At 42.8% G+C, this 15,423-nt stretch overlaps 1 protein-coding gene across 5 annotated transcripts in view; it reads left to right on the forward strand.

Annotated features, from left to right (window-relative positions):
• The first annotated feature begins 2,238 nt into the window (after positions 1-2,238).
• The window catches only part of MCM9 (minichromosome maintenance 9 homologous recombination repair factor), a 29,561-nt gene continuing 16,376 nt past the window's right edge, over positions 2,239-15,423 (forward strand). Inside the window, exons 1-7 of one of the 5 annotated variants that reach the window (XM_079971158.1) lie at positions 2,239-3,342; positions 5,558-5,874; positions 7,711-8,027; positions 9,352-9,433; positions 10,495-10,695; positions 12,664-12,789; positions 15,119-15,238. In XM_079971158.1, the coding sequence (XP_079827284.1) occupies positions 5,565-5,874; positions 7,711-8,027; positions 9,352-9,433; positions 10,495-10,695; positions 12,664-12,789; positions 15,119-15,238 (1,156 nt within the window). In that variant the 5' untranslated portion in view covers positions 2,239-3,342; positions 5,558-5,564. Of the gene's footprint in view, positions 3,343-3,386; positions 3,768-4,046; positions 4,215-5,557; positions 5,875-7,710; positions 8,028-9,351; positions 9,434-10,494; positions 10,696-12,663; positions 12,790-15,118; positions 15,239-15,423 lie in introns of those variants that run through there. The other 4 variants (XM_079971159.1, XM_079971157.1, XM_079971160.1 and 1 more) reach the window with 4 other exon arrangements.

Genomic DNA, 15,423 nt, shown 5'->3' on the forward strand with positions numbered 1-15,423 from the left:
GCAGAGAGCTGCGAGTGCGAGTGCGCCCCCCCCAGAAGTTGCGCCCGGTGCGGCCGGCCCACGCTACGCCACTGCCTGGGAGAATGCAAACTGGGCATAATGAGATAATTTTCAGCAATATAAGTATGCCAAGAACGAATCATTCTATTGTCTGTGTTGTCAGTTTGTAAGTTGCTCTCCCCACCAACACACTAAACTTTTAAAATAATAGGTTCTAAATTGTGGGAATGCACATTGATAAGATACTTACACATACATTGCTCCTCAGAAATGGATGAATAAAGGAAACTCTTGTCACCCTGTATTTGTTAACATTTGTGATGGAACCCAAAAAGCATGCTATGAGCAAAAGGCAATTCTTGTATAAACACAGTTGCTTATGATTTGTGCTGATTCTGCTCTGTATGATTGAAATATACTCAGAGTCGCAAAGTGATTTCATGCTCTTTATTCAGCTCATAGTGGTGAGGAGGAATGAATGCATGTCCCCTCAAAGTATCTGCTTTATATACATTATTTACACAATGGGCTGCACATGATTGGCTAATTCCGGAATTCTACTGTAAGCCAATCAGATTGTGGATTCACTTCTATCTGGCGCATGATTGGGTGGTTCCTGCCAACCAATCATACTGCTGCATTGTTCTAGGACCAATCAGACTGCTGCATTCTGAATCCTATTGTTCTAGGACCAATCAGACTGCTGCATTTTGGATCCTATTGTTCTAGGACCAATCAGACTGCTGCAGTTTGGATCCTATTCAACTCAGTACATAACAATGATGTACCCTTGGATCTTAAGGAAAGTCCTTATCCTGCTCTGTACCTTGTCACCGATGTGGTGGTGTCCAAAAGGAAGGCCAACTCAACTGAGCATCTGCATGCTCCACCTTTATCACTGGAATTAAGACAATAGATTAGCTAAGTTGACTGTTAGCTGTTACCACCTACTGAACATAGAACAGTACAACTCTACAGTAGCTTGGGTAAAAAGCCCAAGGCAAGGATGTAGACAACAATACTATAGGTTGCCTGTGAAACCGGCTATTTTATAGTTGCAGTGGCATCATCGGCATCAGTGTATTAGCAGGAGAGAAACAAAGGTCAGCCCTGATTATCCAGTCAGGAAGGAAAGAATGAAGGCAGAAAGGACCACTGCATAAGGTCATACTTAATTTTTTAAAAGGCATTTTCTACAATTTAAAACAGGTGGCTAACTTGCAGAGCTTTTGATGTAGTTATACCACAATTCCCATTAATCCCAGCTATGCTGGCTGGGACTGGTAGCTGTAGTTCAGTGGCAGCTGGAGGGCCACAGTTTAGCCACCTCTGTTTTAAAGACTTCAGACATGAGGGTTCATGGGGGGGGGGGGGGGGAGAGAAACGTGCCACCCCACCCCGGAAATTCCACATAAACATAGGCAACATAAGACTAGGACTAGCCACCTGAGAAACAGTTTCTATCCAAATGCAGTTTTGGTTTTAAACGCAGTGTAAGGAGTCTATGGGAGTATATTGTATTTAAAAATGGGGTATCAGTGTTTTTAGGGGGCTAACCAGGTTGGGATGGCTGGGATAGCAGGCTTGTTGGTTTTTGAATGTCTTATGTAGATTTTTCAATTTTGTTGTTCTGTATGGGACAGTGACAAAGATTATTGTATCGTAACAACTGACAATGCAGCTTAAAAAAAGTGCCACAGCAGTCATTGTACCCAGTTGTTTCTGGATGGAGGACTGCAGGAAAGTACATACTCAAACTTAAGGCTTTTTTTTAAAGTGTTCAAAGGACTTCCTATACAGTATTTCAGTAATCCTTCCAGCAGTTTGATGAGGTAGGTGAGTATTATCATCCCCATATCAGACAGAGGTAGAGACTGAAAATGCCTGTGGTGGGATTGAGTAACTTGTAGCTCTCCAGATGTTGGATTCTAACTTTCATCTGCTCCAGTCAGCATGGCAAACCACCAGTGAGTATGGGATTTGTAGTCTAGCAAGGCCTGGAAGATCACAGTTTAGTCCTTGTCCCCATGGGTTCAGGGTTTTTATAAAGTAGATTTTCCTACTGTATGGAAACTGAATGCATTCTACCTTTCTATATTGTTGCACACCACCCTAATCTCCAAGCAGTGTGACATTCCAGGGGTTCCAGGAGCTTAACCAGGGCTCAGTTTCCTTGAAATGAGAGACAGCAGAGACTGTGTTGTCTTTATGAAACATGGTTTATTTACACATCTATACAACCTGAGCCTACAATGGAGGGGTTCACAGCATTAACACACTAGAAGGCCTTGCTTCTCCCATAGTCACAGCCTTGGATTCCAGCAGAAATCAGGCATGGCTCTCACTCACTGGCTTCTGCCTGCTCCTTGCTCTCAGCTTTCTCACACACCATTGTCCTCACTATAAACCAGGTGAGGAAGCAGACCCACCAATTTGCCCTCTGGCACAAAAACACTTCTGTTATACTAATAACCATGCTTAGGCGTATTAACACACAAAGAAGCTGGCCTGGCTGCTTCAACTATGGAATCCTACCCAGCTTTAACCCTCGTTGGATCCAGAACCCCAGAATTTAGAAAGGACTTGGGCACCGTGCAGGCTAACCCCCACAACTCTCGATATTTTGCATATACGTTGTTTCCGACAATGCCTGCCACTTAGGTGCTTAATTAATAAACCTACCATTATGTTTATTCACAAGTCGTACGAAGTTCAATGGGCAATACCTTCCAGGTAATCCCGTTAAGAGTTTTAGGCTAGGAAGCAATCCGATGCCCAAGCGGGGCTCACATGTCAAGGGCAAGTTACCGGGACATAAGCCCCCATTGCACGCCTGTGCTCGCGCGCTGTTAATCTTTGCACCCCTGGCCTGACCTCTAGTTAGGGGCGGGAGGAGAGGGGAGTAACAACTCACTTTCTCCCCACCGCTGCTAACTGATTCCTTGGGTTTATTTCTGAGAAGAGAGGCATCACTATCCCTCCTCTCGCATCAACTCTCCCAAGCTCCTCCTAATAACCAGCAGCCAGCTCAGCTGAACGGGCCGGAGCGAACTTGGGAGAGAAGGCGGAGACCGAGAGGCGCCTCGTCGCTCCCGCCAACTGCACAACGCTCGTCCCACCCACCGCAGCCACTACCGCCGGCGGCAGCGAAGACTGCGAGGAGTGGCCGGCCGACCCGCCTGGGTAAGTCCTGACGGAACCCCCGGAGGAAAGGCGGGGGAGCTCTTTCTTTCTCTTTCCCCCCAATAACGCGCTCCTGCGGGGTTACTTCCTCCTCCACACGCTTCCTGGCGAAGACGCCACTCCGCCTGAAGAGGTGCGTCTCCCACAGCGGCGGAATTGGTTTGTACACAGGCGGCTCTTCCCTTTCAGCCTCGCTTTACTTTGCAGCCGGCTTCTCCCGCCGCCCCTTTACGGCTTCTGCTCTTTGCAACAAGTCACAAAACCATCAACCCCCGGGGGTTCCCGGCGCCCTGAGCGCGGCGGCGACGGGGCGGGGCGGGGCTTTGCTTCCCACGAGCGCTGCGCTTCGGAGGCGGGAAATGCCGCTTCCTTCTGGGGCTACAGCCGGCTCGGTGCTCCCCCTCCCTCCCCCGTCCACACACAGCACTTGCCTGAGAGGGTTTAGCCTGAGGCGCGCGATTTTTTCGAGCAGAGCTCAGTACGACTGAGCGTGTGGAGAGGAGAACATGCGCAAAGTGCCTTTCCCTCCGCTCTGGGGACATAGTCAGCAGAGTGTTAGGTTTTTGTGGGGACCGCTTTGCTGGGTGAGCTGCAAGAACACCTGTGATAAAAAATGAATAAGGAGGCCCGAAGTCAAGGGCGACGTGGCGGTGGAGGAGAAGGGATTTTGCCTCCACTCTACCCCTCAAAATCTTGCAGCTCCCCAGTTTATCTCTTCTCCGCAGTGATTACTGGTGCAGAGTCCTGGTGTCTTCCTTCCTGTTCAGTCCTGAAGGACCAAAAAGAGTTTTCAAGGCTTCCTGGTCAAAAGGCAAAAGTTCTTCTGTGAGCTCCTGTACCCTCTGGTCAATGTAGGACTACATCATACCTGACCCTTGCAAGCTGGGGCTGAGTGGAGCTGGATCCTAACATCTGGAGGGAGCCACCTTGGCTGCCCCAGTGTCTTAGATACATGGAAGTTAACCAGTGAGCATTGCTCAGGTTGATAACTGAACCAAACTACAGCAGATACATACCCAGAGTATTAGGAGGTATTAAAAATACTGATTTTTAATTAATTCAATTTAAAATCAAACATTGATTTATATGCCCAGCTGATTTGCAGTATAACACCACCCTTTAATTTTCAGGGCAGCTCACATGTTGCAATAACCTGCTTGCTAAAACTTAGAAGCCTGCCTTTTCAGAGCTCTGTGCGTGAAAGAGCAGTTTTAAATTTGTCAGTTTAAATAAATAGGCATGGTGGGATAAGAACTGATTTGCTATATCAGTAATAATGTTTATCATTTGTTAAACACCAGATAGGTATAATGGGTACATTATTGTCCCCCGTGCGGTCTTTTTGGAGTTCGGTCCCAAAGTGTCATTAGTACACAGATGACACACAGCTCTACTGCTCCATAATATCTGAATCAGGAGAAGCTGTGTGTGATGTCAAGCGTTATCTAGGCACAGTGGACTAGATGAGGGCCAATAAAGTGAACCTGAACCCTGGGAAGACAGAGGCTCTGTGGGTTCGTGGTTCCTGTGTCCGAGAGACTAGAAAATTTCCAGTTCTGGTTGGGGTTTCACTTCCTCTGAAAGAACAAGTTTGGAGTTTGGGGGTGCCCCTTAGTACCTGTACATTTCGCCCCATAATTTTCTTTCTAGGAGGGCCTGAGACTTACATTTTAAAAAATGAAAGCTCAGCTTCTGGGACATTTTCATGGACACCATGGTTCGCACAGGCATCCAGTTGGTGATCTCTGGCCTATACCTGCCCAATCACTGAGGTATTAGAGGAAACACTGTTGGTGGTCCCCCATGGTTCAGAAGCATGGCTCGTATCCGCCCAAAACTATGCATTTTGTATTGTTGGCCCAGTTTTATGGAACTCCCTTCCAGTTGAGGTCATTCAACCCTGTTGAACCTCTGGCGCCTATGGAACACTTATTTATTCCAGCAGGCATTTTAACTAATCTCTGATTTTATAGTTTTAACTGATGTTTACCTTTATTGTATTTTCTGTGCATAATTTAGAGACTACTGTAGTTAAGCAGTATGTAAATTGTTTAAATAAGAATATGAATAAATAAAAGTTGGTGGGGAACACACCATGTAAAAATAAACATTGTTACTGAAATTTGTAGAAGTACAGGAGATGTGGGAGAGAATTTCCACCAGAAACTACGGTAGGCAGAAAACATGATAAAAGTTCAAAGTCAATTGTAGAAACAAGTCCAGAATGTGTTTTAAAAATTATTTTATTCATTTATTCAATTTATAGCCATCCCTCACAATGGAACCCAAAAGAAAAAGAAAGGTTGTCCACAAATAATTTAAAGATGTGCATTTTCACTGGCTTAATGTAATTTTTTTCATCTTCTAATTATAGGTTCACTATGCTTCTAAGTACTGAACAGATAAACCTAATTGGACAAGTGTTTGAGTCGTATGTTCTGGAACACCACAAAAATGACCTCTTGCTGATTTTAAGAGAAAAAGATGATGATACACATTACCCAGTTATTGTTGATGCTATGACGCTATTTGAGACCAACATGGAAGTTGGTGAATATTTTAATGCTTTTCCCAATGAAGTGCTCCCTGTTTTTGACAATGCGTTGCGCAGGGCAGCCATGACCCTTTCTCAATCCGTTCCTCAAACGGATGACTTTGTTGTTAAACAGAACCTTCATGCTAGGATATCAGGTAAGACACATGAATTTCATGAGATTGCAAACATGTATTGTATTGAATTGCATTGAAGAGAAGCTCTCCAAGCATTAGTGTAATCTATTTATTTATTTATTTATTCACCCAAGAATTCTGGGGGTTGTGGGTGTTCGTTTCTGTTTCCCTTACTGAGCAGCAGCTGGTAGTCACAAGACTATGTTTTCATTTCACAGTGCAGATACTGTTGGATTCCCACGGGAAAGGGAGACGGGATGTGACGTTTACTGGTTTCCTGTTTCCTTTGTTCTGCTTCTCACAGAGACAAGATGTATATTTGTATGCTCTCTGCATAGCTTAGAAATAAAGCTTAGCAATGTAGCACCATACCTGCTTCATCCTTTCATTGCGGACTCTGGGTATACTCTGCTGGGCTCAAGCCAAGATGAGCTCGGAGCAACGGAGCTGAATTTAACTGACAGTGGGTGGCCAGCATATCATAAGCTTGACATTCACATATGCTTTAAAACCTCTGAGTATTAGTTATGTGTTTTAAGCATATTACCTATATGTACTTATGTTTTATCTGCTCTAGCCAGTTGTATCTGCATTTGCTTTAGAAGTTTTGTTCAAAGTCATTCAAGTGGAAAACACTCCACAATGTAATTACCGTATTTTTCACTCTATAAGACGCACCAGACCACAATATGCACCTAGTTTTTGGAGGAGGAAAACAAGAAAAAAAATATTCTGCATCTCAGAAGCCAGAACAGCAAGAGGGATCGCTGCGCAGTGAAAGCAGCAATCCCTCTTGCTGTTCTGACTTCTGTTATAGCTGCGCAGCCTGCATTCACTCCATAAGATGCACACACATTTCCCCTTACTTTTTAGGAGGGAAAAAGTGAGTCTTATAGAGCAAAAAATACGGTAATTGAGAATTGCACATGGTAGATTAATGATAGATAAGTTCGAAAGCATATCAAAGTGCAAGTAGATAAATAGGTACCGCTCTGGCGAGAAGGTAAAAGACGTTTCCATGCACTGCTCTGGTTTCGCCAGAAGCGGCTTAGTCATGCTGGCCACATGACCTGGAAATACTGTCTGCGGACAAACGTCAGCTCCCTCAGCCAGTAAACGAGATGAGCGCTGCAACCCCAGTGTCATTTGTGACTGGACTTAACTGTCAGGGGTCCTTTACCTTTACCTTTCTGCTAGGGGCCAAGGGTAGCCAGCATAAAAGGTAAAGGTACCCCTGCCCGTACGGGCCAGTCTTGACAGACTCTGGGGTTGTGCGCCCATCTCACTTAAGAGGCCAGGGGCCAGCGCTGTCCGGAGACACTTCCGGGTCACGTGGCCAGCGTGACATCGCTGCTCTGGCCAGAGCCAGAGCCAGAGCCGCACACGGAAACGCCGTTTACCTTCCCGCTGGTAAGCGGTCCCTATTTATCTACTTGCACCCGGAGGTGCTTTCGAACTGCTAGGTTGGCAGGCGCTGGGACCGAGCAGCGGGAGCGCACCCCGCCGCAGGGATTCGAACCGCCGACCTTTCGATCGGCAAGCCCTAGGCGCTGAGGCTTTAACCCACAGCGCCACCTGCGTCCCTTGTAGCCAACATAGTATGCCCTAAAAATGGCTGAACTACAGCTCCCATAATCCCTGACCATTGGCCATGTTCACTGGGACTGTTGAGAGTTGGCATGCCACTAGTTCCCCATCCAAGCTGTTAGTAGTAGATCAGGTTAATGAAATACTTTGGTGGCAGCTCTACATCAAGGTGTATCTGAGAATGCCTTGCAAACTTTTATCAGTGACATAAGAAAACATAGCTTTAATTAACATTTGTGGGGTAATATTTTCTATGTGCTGATTTACCAGGTTTGCCGGTTTGCCCAGAGCTAACCAGAGAGCACATCCCAAAGACCAGAGATGTGGGACACTTCCTCTCAGTCACTGGCACTGTTATTCGTACTAGCCTTGTGAAAGTCCTGGAGTTTGAACGGGATTACATGTGCAACAAGTGCAAGCATGTGTTTGTGGTCAAGGCTGACTTTGAACAATACTATGCTTTCTGCCGTCCGCCAGCCTGTCCTAATGAAGAAGGCTGCAACTCATCTAAGTTTACTTGCCTCTCTGGAACATCCTGTGCTCCCAACAGCTGCAGAGACTACCAAGAAATCAAGATTCAGGAGCAGGTATCAAATATATTTATACTAATACCATGACTTTTCTGGGGTCCTAATTTTGCTATGGAAATCAGTGGATAGATGTTAGCTTCAGTGATATGTCTCCTCCATCCCTTTTAATATTGGCTATACCTTCTGCCGTGATTCTGTGTCCCAGCCATGGCACATTAGTTCCCACCATTCATCTCTCAAAATTAGGATCTCACAATAGGGTTAACACAAATTGACGAAATGCTTAAACAGATGATATGCCCTGATGACTGAAGTAGCTGTTATAGTAACATGAATGCAAGCATAGAAATTATTATGCATTGTTTTACCATTCTGCCTGCATTCTACCTGTATCTTATTGATAATTATGACAAACTTCAAATATACTGTGTTGAGATTGTACTGAATTTTCCCTAGAGGACAAAAACAATACAATTACTGGTATACATATAGATTGAATCCCTGTGTTGCAGCAAAATCACATTTTTGCATCTTCTTATAAGGAACATCTTAATTTTTAAGCAGACAATAGTCCTGGAAAATCACATTAGGTGTGCTTAAATAAACCATCAGGTAACAGTACCATTCCACATTGCTGTTTAGTTATTTTTTTTCTCTTGATATTTTTCCAGCAGACGTTGAGAGATGTGAATTAAAATGATCAGCACCTAAAATGGTTTAAGACCAAAGGCTAGTTTCATTGTCACTGATGGCTAACTTCCCACTCCATTTCATCTGAGCAGCATGCCCATTCAAATGCACTTTAAGAGAAAGTGTTTTTGTTTTAATTCAGGAAAAGTTTAGTGTTTTGGAAACTTTGTATGCAGCATATGGAAATCCCAAGAAATGCATGAAATTGATGTACAAGAGCAAGGTGGCAATTGAGCTCCTTCCTAATTTCCTCCCCACCCCCAAATAATTGTAACAACCCAGCTGGTACCTCATCACCACATTGCCTTGTATTTATTGGTTTGACATGTCAAGTGTCCCCATGCTGTAAAAGTATTTCAGAACCACAATACTATGCAGAATGATTTGGGAATAAGCCCCACTGAACATCATGGATTAAATTATGACTCAATTTGCATAGGGTCAGGCTGCAAATTATTTGGAAAGGGGTCACCATAGTATTCATAACCTGATTGAAATATAGACCAAATGAAAGCAGATTGCCTGGACTTCACTGGGTAGCTAAAGAATTATTTCCCAGGGATGAGGCCACAAATGATCAACATAAGTATGCAAGTGTAATTTCTGTTGAAATATTTGTTGGATTCTAGATCAGGATTATTTTGAACATTGTTTATCTTGAAATAAAATACATACACTTCTTGCAATCTAGGTTCAAAGGCTCTCTGTTGGAAGTATTCCTCGTTCTATGATAGTTGTCCTCGAAGATGACTTAGTTGACAGCTGCAAATCTGGTGAGTTCTGTGCCTTTTGAAAACATCTTTAGGACTATCCATGTTTGAAAAGGTGAAAGCAGAGTTGTTACTGTCTAGTAGGAAACTGTTATATGCCATGTTGTTTTGCTGTCATTGTGGTCATACAATATGAAATATTGATACTTTAGGACAATTGTGGCTTGTCAGATGAAACTCCTTTTCAAGGGGTACCTTTTTTTCTTTTTAGCCCACTGATCTTTTTAATGGTTATTTTAATGCATTTTTCATTAGAAATTTATTCCATACCTTTATTTAATTTAATGGTAATGCAATTCACATTTCTTTTACCATGCTGCAGTACTAATTGCTAGATGAAGGGTGAGGTCAAGGTTTTTTAAACCCTAAACGTAAATTTGATCTGTTTACAAATATATTATTCTTTATATGCACAATTTAAAAATCATAATGTTTACCACTCGGTTGTTCCTTGCTTATAATTTGGTTGATTAGTGATTGTTAGCATTAAACTTTGTTTTTAGCCGGTATTGTCTTGTTTGTTTATTTTTATTTGAGCTGCATTGCCTCTATAACTTTACAAATAAAGGTTTTAAAAAGTTGCTATGTAGAAGATAATGTCATTGACATTAGGGGAAAGCTCAGTCAGTAGAGCATGAGACTTTTAATCCCAGAGTTGTGGGGTTTGAGCCCCATGTTGGGCAACAGATTCCTGCACTGCAGGGGGTTGGAATACATTATCCTTGTGGTCTCTTCCAGCTCTATGATTCTATGATTCCAATCCATCAGAGTGCTAGCATCTAAAGTATTTAGCTGTTAAACAGATGTCTGCTGGTATTAACCAAAGCTAACTGGGAGAGAGGCAAAGGATGTGCTCTGTATGCAAATACTAAGTTTTATTCCTGACTTTCCCATTTTAAGGGTTGGGAAAGGCTCCTGCACAAATCCTTAGAAAGCCATTTCCAGTCAGAGTAGATGATGCTGAGCTAGATGGACCAATAGTCTGAGTCAACCAAAGGAAGCTTTGTGTGTTCAGAATGCAATATGTGCAATATTGTTTTGACCATTCTTGTTTCTGTCCTCAGGTGATGACATAACAGTTTATGGAGTAGTAATGCAGAGGTGGAAACCTTTTCACCAGGATGCACGTTGTGATGTAGAGATTGTCTTAAAGGCCAATTACATTCAAGTAAACAACGAGCAGATGTTAGGCGTTATAATTGATGAGGAGGTCCGCAAGGAATTTGAAGATTTTTGGGAAAAACATAGGGGTGATCCCTTAGCAGGTTTGTAAAAAAGAATATAATAGATTAGTGGAATGAATAAATGCTAACACACCATTTTTTTTTAGCGGGGGTGGGGTGGGGACATATTCACAATTAGGCCTGTTTTGTTAGGTGTGATTTCTAAGCTGCCTGCTTTTATGGAGGGCAGTTGGACTTTTCTATCAGTTGGGCCATACCTAAATATGCAAAACCCACCTGCACTGTCAGTTGTTTACTCAATAAATGCACATTTGATTCCTGTTTGTTTCATTCTCACAGCATTTTTCCTCATCAAGATACTTTGGCATCAGGAATTTTATTGTTTCTGAGCATTAAAAGCACTAAAATACATAGTTCAAAGCTTTCTCCCAGATAACAAATTCATAGCAAATTTATTGCAGGTTCTATTATGAACTTAGTTGTACAGTGGTACCTTGGTTTACAAACTGAATCCATTCCTGAAGTCTGTTCTTAAACCAAATCTGTTCTTAAACTGAGGCGCACTTTCCCTAATGAGGCCTCCTGCTGCCAATGCCCTTCCACCATTCTGCTTCTGTTTGCAAACCAAGGTAAAGTTCGCAAAACGGAACACTACTTCTGGTTTTGTGGAGTTCGTAAACCGAATAGCTCGTTAACAGGGCTGTTCATAAACCGAGGTACCACTGTGTGCACTTTTTATATAAATAGCTCAAAATGACATCAGAATGTACCGGTAATGTTCTGTTGTCTTGTTAGATGATGTGTTGAGCAATATTGTACGTTGTACTGTCAAAAAAGTTACAGAGTTTTCTGCTTAGTGTGCAATAAATGGTGCCTAACTGAATTTCCTAGTAACTTTCATTTTAAATGATGGAGCAGTTCTGTGACTACTCAGGTTGATGGATGGGGAAGAGACATCCTAGAGCAGGCACCCCCAAACTCGGCCCTCCAGATGTTTTGGGACTACAATTCCCATCATCCTTGACCACTGGTCCTGTTAGCTAGGGATGATGGGAGTTGTAGCCCCAAAACATCTGGAGGGCCGAGTTTGGGGGTGCCTATCCTAGAGGCTGTGCAAGGGAGAAGTGGCCTTGGGGACAGACAGCCACACTACTTACTTTATTGGTTTTGTTTGTGTGACCAAGAGGCAGAAGCTAGGAGCTGGCTTTTATGCAGGTAATTAATATTTACTTGAAACTAAGAGTTCTGTGTGCACTCAAATATGCACATTGTACCACTGCCTGTGCAAAGGTCCCCATTGATTTAAGTGGAGAGACCTGATCTACTCAAACCTTCCTTTGCTTGAAATTAAGTATTTAATGCATGAAGGATGTTCTTGCTGATGGGAGACTTCTGTACATCTGTCAGAGCTCTCACAGCCAGAAGCAGTCTGTGTTATTTCTATGACCCCTTGAGTCTGCCTGTGAGGAATAATAATAAAGGTGTTTCAGTAAAGCTATACATCTCATTTATTCCAGTAGCACAAGGCATGATGGAGCACTGCCACTTACCTAGGTGACCTCTGGTCGGTTGTATCACTGCTGCTTATGGGAAGTTAGAAGAGGAGGGGCGAGGCAGTGTGGTGGTTGGCATGGTGTAAATGCACTGGCAGGAGCACTGAATTAGCTCCATACCATGCCAACCTTGCTGCCACCTTTCTCTTCCACCTCCCAGTAAACAGCAGCAACATGATTGAGCAGCACTTCTCCACTACACCATCTTCTACTGATCCAATTTCTACGTGTTCTCTAAGTATCTCTGCCCACTGGAAAACACTGAATCTGGGCTATTTTTTTCTGTTCAGCGTCATGTGAGACCATTCCCACAACAAACCAATATTTACAAAAGTGCCATCTGATCATTATTTTTTTTAATTCACCTGTCATAGTCTGTTATTTTAAATCAAGGAGTTCAAATGAGTAGTATCTTAGACATTTGCTTGGGAAATGTGTGTGATCAGATATAGTTTGTTATCAGCTGAACTAATTATTTTCCCTCCCCTCTTTTCAGGGAGAAATGACATTTTAGCAAGCTTGTGCCCTCAGATTTTTGGGTTGTATCTTGTGAAGTTGGCCGTAGCCATGGTGCTTGCAGGGGGTGTGCAGAGAACAGATGCTGCAGGCACTCGGGTTAGAGGTTAGTACATTATATATAAAACCTATCCCCTCTTTTACATACACCCAACCCTCTGTAGACCTGACCCTTTATCACTACACTGGCCTGAATTACTGCACCACTTGTAGTGTAAAAGAGCTGCCATCGTATGATTTTTAATCCCTTAGTGCTTTGTTGATAAAGTAGTCCTGTGAAAGACACTTACGTAAGTTATCAAGTCCCTAAAAACTCTAGAAAGCAACTGTATGTTGTACACTTTGAGGAACAATACCAACAGTCACAAAGACAGCTTTAAATTTGCTGTACTACACAGAACTTTGTCACTTTGTCACAACATTGTTGTGATGCTTTTCGTGGTACTTTAAAAATATTTTTTAATGACTTCTTTAAATTTATCTAATCCAACAGCAAGTTAATAACATTAAAATAAAGAATCGACCAGATTTTGGAGGGGAAAGAGCAAAATCTCACAAAAGCCTTGTTCACACATCATGCTGAACCAGGGGTCGGCAACGTTTTTTGAGGCTGGGCTGGTCCACTCCCCAGCAGACCTCTTGGTGGGCCAGAATGTGCATGCCCGCATGTGCGTACACGCTATTTCTGGCGCACTTCTGGGATGGAGAAGTGCCCATGCACATGCGCACACACCATTTCTGGCACTCTTCCGGAAGTTGGTCCCCGCGGTGAGAAAAAAAATGCGTTGCGGGGAGAAAAGCCCAGAATCCCCAGGCCGATCCACAGAACGGCTGTGGACCGGTTCCAGGAAGCTCATGGGCCGGAAGCAGCCCATGGGCCTTATGTTGCCGACCTCTGTGCTAAACCATAGTTAAAGTGCATTAGGCTAAAATTGCGGGTACCTTGCTCTTCCACCCCTTCTGTTGTTGCATGTTGCATCTAAACTCAGACTCGTTTTGTTGCTCTCAAAATAAACCATGAGCTACAACCAAGGTTTCTTTGTGGCTTACCACTCATGGTGGTTTGGGGAGAAACAAACCATGAGTCTGGGTTTGGACATGATGCTTAGTGAAACCATGGCTTTGCTGCCGACAACACAGAAGTAGCAGCAAAGCAGCTGCAATTTTAGCCCTATGCACCAGTATGCTTTGTGTTCATCTTTAAATGATAGTTAACCGTGGTTTGAAGTGACATGGGAGCAAGGCCAGTATGTTTTGACAGCCTGTAACTTCAAATAATTTGATTCCAGTCTTTTCTTTCCATACTTGCCTGTTATTTTTTCTTAGAGCTGTTACTGTAGAATTTTCAGCAAACTGCTTTTCCTAGTGTGGAGGGGCAGAAGTGCTGTGTGCTGGGCAGTAAATGTCACCACTTGCGTAGGTGGATATAATCCTAAGAGGTTTTTTAATCTATGCATATATGCCATAGGTCACCAGAGCAAAATTTAAATGCCACCAAAGCATTAATGTCATTTCTGTAGAGGGCTATTAAGTACAATTTTCCTGCAATAAACATTATCTCTAAACTATAATGGAATATTCCTGAATAATGGCCATTTTTGTCAGATCATTCCCTCCCCATTTAGAAATGCAAGTTACCTCATGATGAGCTTGCATACTATCGAAAGGATGGGAAAACCCCACTAATGCTTAATCATAATCCTACTACTAATGTTTGTTAAGACATTAAATATTTTACATTTTACTCCTGAGATCATATGAGATGAATTGAGGTGAATGATCATTTTTGTAGCTAAGCAAAAATAAAATAAAAGCATAATTGAAATTAGGACAAAAAATACGGAAATTAGTGTCTAGGACGTTTCCATAAAACTTTCAGCACATGATCCTTTCTTAGCAAAGTTGGGGGCTACATTTTTTAAAAAAATATATTATAGTTATATCCCACTCTTTCCTACAAGGAGCTCAGGGTGGTGCACTTTCCTTTTATTTTGCCAATACCTGTGAGGTTGGTTAGGCTGAGATCCTGCAACTGGCCCAAGGTAACCCAGTGATCTTCATGGCTGAGTGGTAATCTGAATCCTGGTATCCAGGGTTCAGTATCAGGGTTGGGCTATGCAGGTAGTATTCAATACATGTGGGCATGTCTGGTTCAGGGATCAGAGCAGATGGAGCACACAGGGAAGGTGGGTGAGATTCTTCTGTTTCTTGAGTGTACATACATTCAAGTACATACGATAAAACTGCCACTTTGTGGCTATCTTTTCATGGAAAGCAAGATAAATGTAAGGCTTTTTATTTTAAAGATTGGAAATTGGCTGACATGGTGGCATTATATTTCTGCTGTTTCATTATTTCTCTGGCCTTGCACCAAATAGTTACTTTAATCTAAAATGCTGCTTTAGCAAACACTTGTGCATTTGTTTCCCTGCAAGGTGAATCACATCTTTTATTGGTTGGAGACCCTGGAACAGGGAAGTCTCAGTTTCTGAAATACGCAGTAAAGATTACTCCGCGTTCTGTACTTACAGCAGGAATTGGATCCACAAGCGCAGGTAAAATGAGACATCCAAATGCACAATCAACTGCGGTTGGAATTTTTTTTTATATCGGGGGAGGAGGCAGTTGACAATTACCTTCTGAAAGTATCTACATCTTTAGGTTGTAATGAAGGAGTGGATTTTTTTTTTTTTAATTCAAATGCAATATAACTCTTGGTTTCTGTAGGAAACAGGACTTG

This window comes from Podarcis cretensis, assembly GCF_951804945.1.
Source record: "Podarcis cretensis genome assembly, chromosome: 3".
Classification (NCBI taxonomy): Eukaryota; Metazoa; Chordata; class Lepidosauria; order Squamata; family Lacertidae; genus Podarcis; species Podarcis cretensis.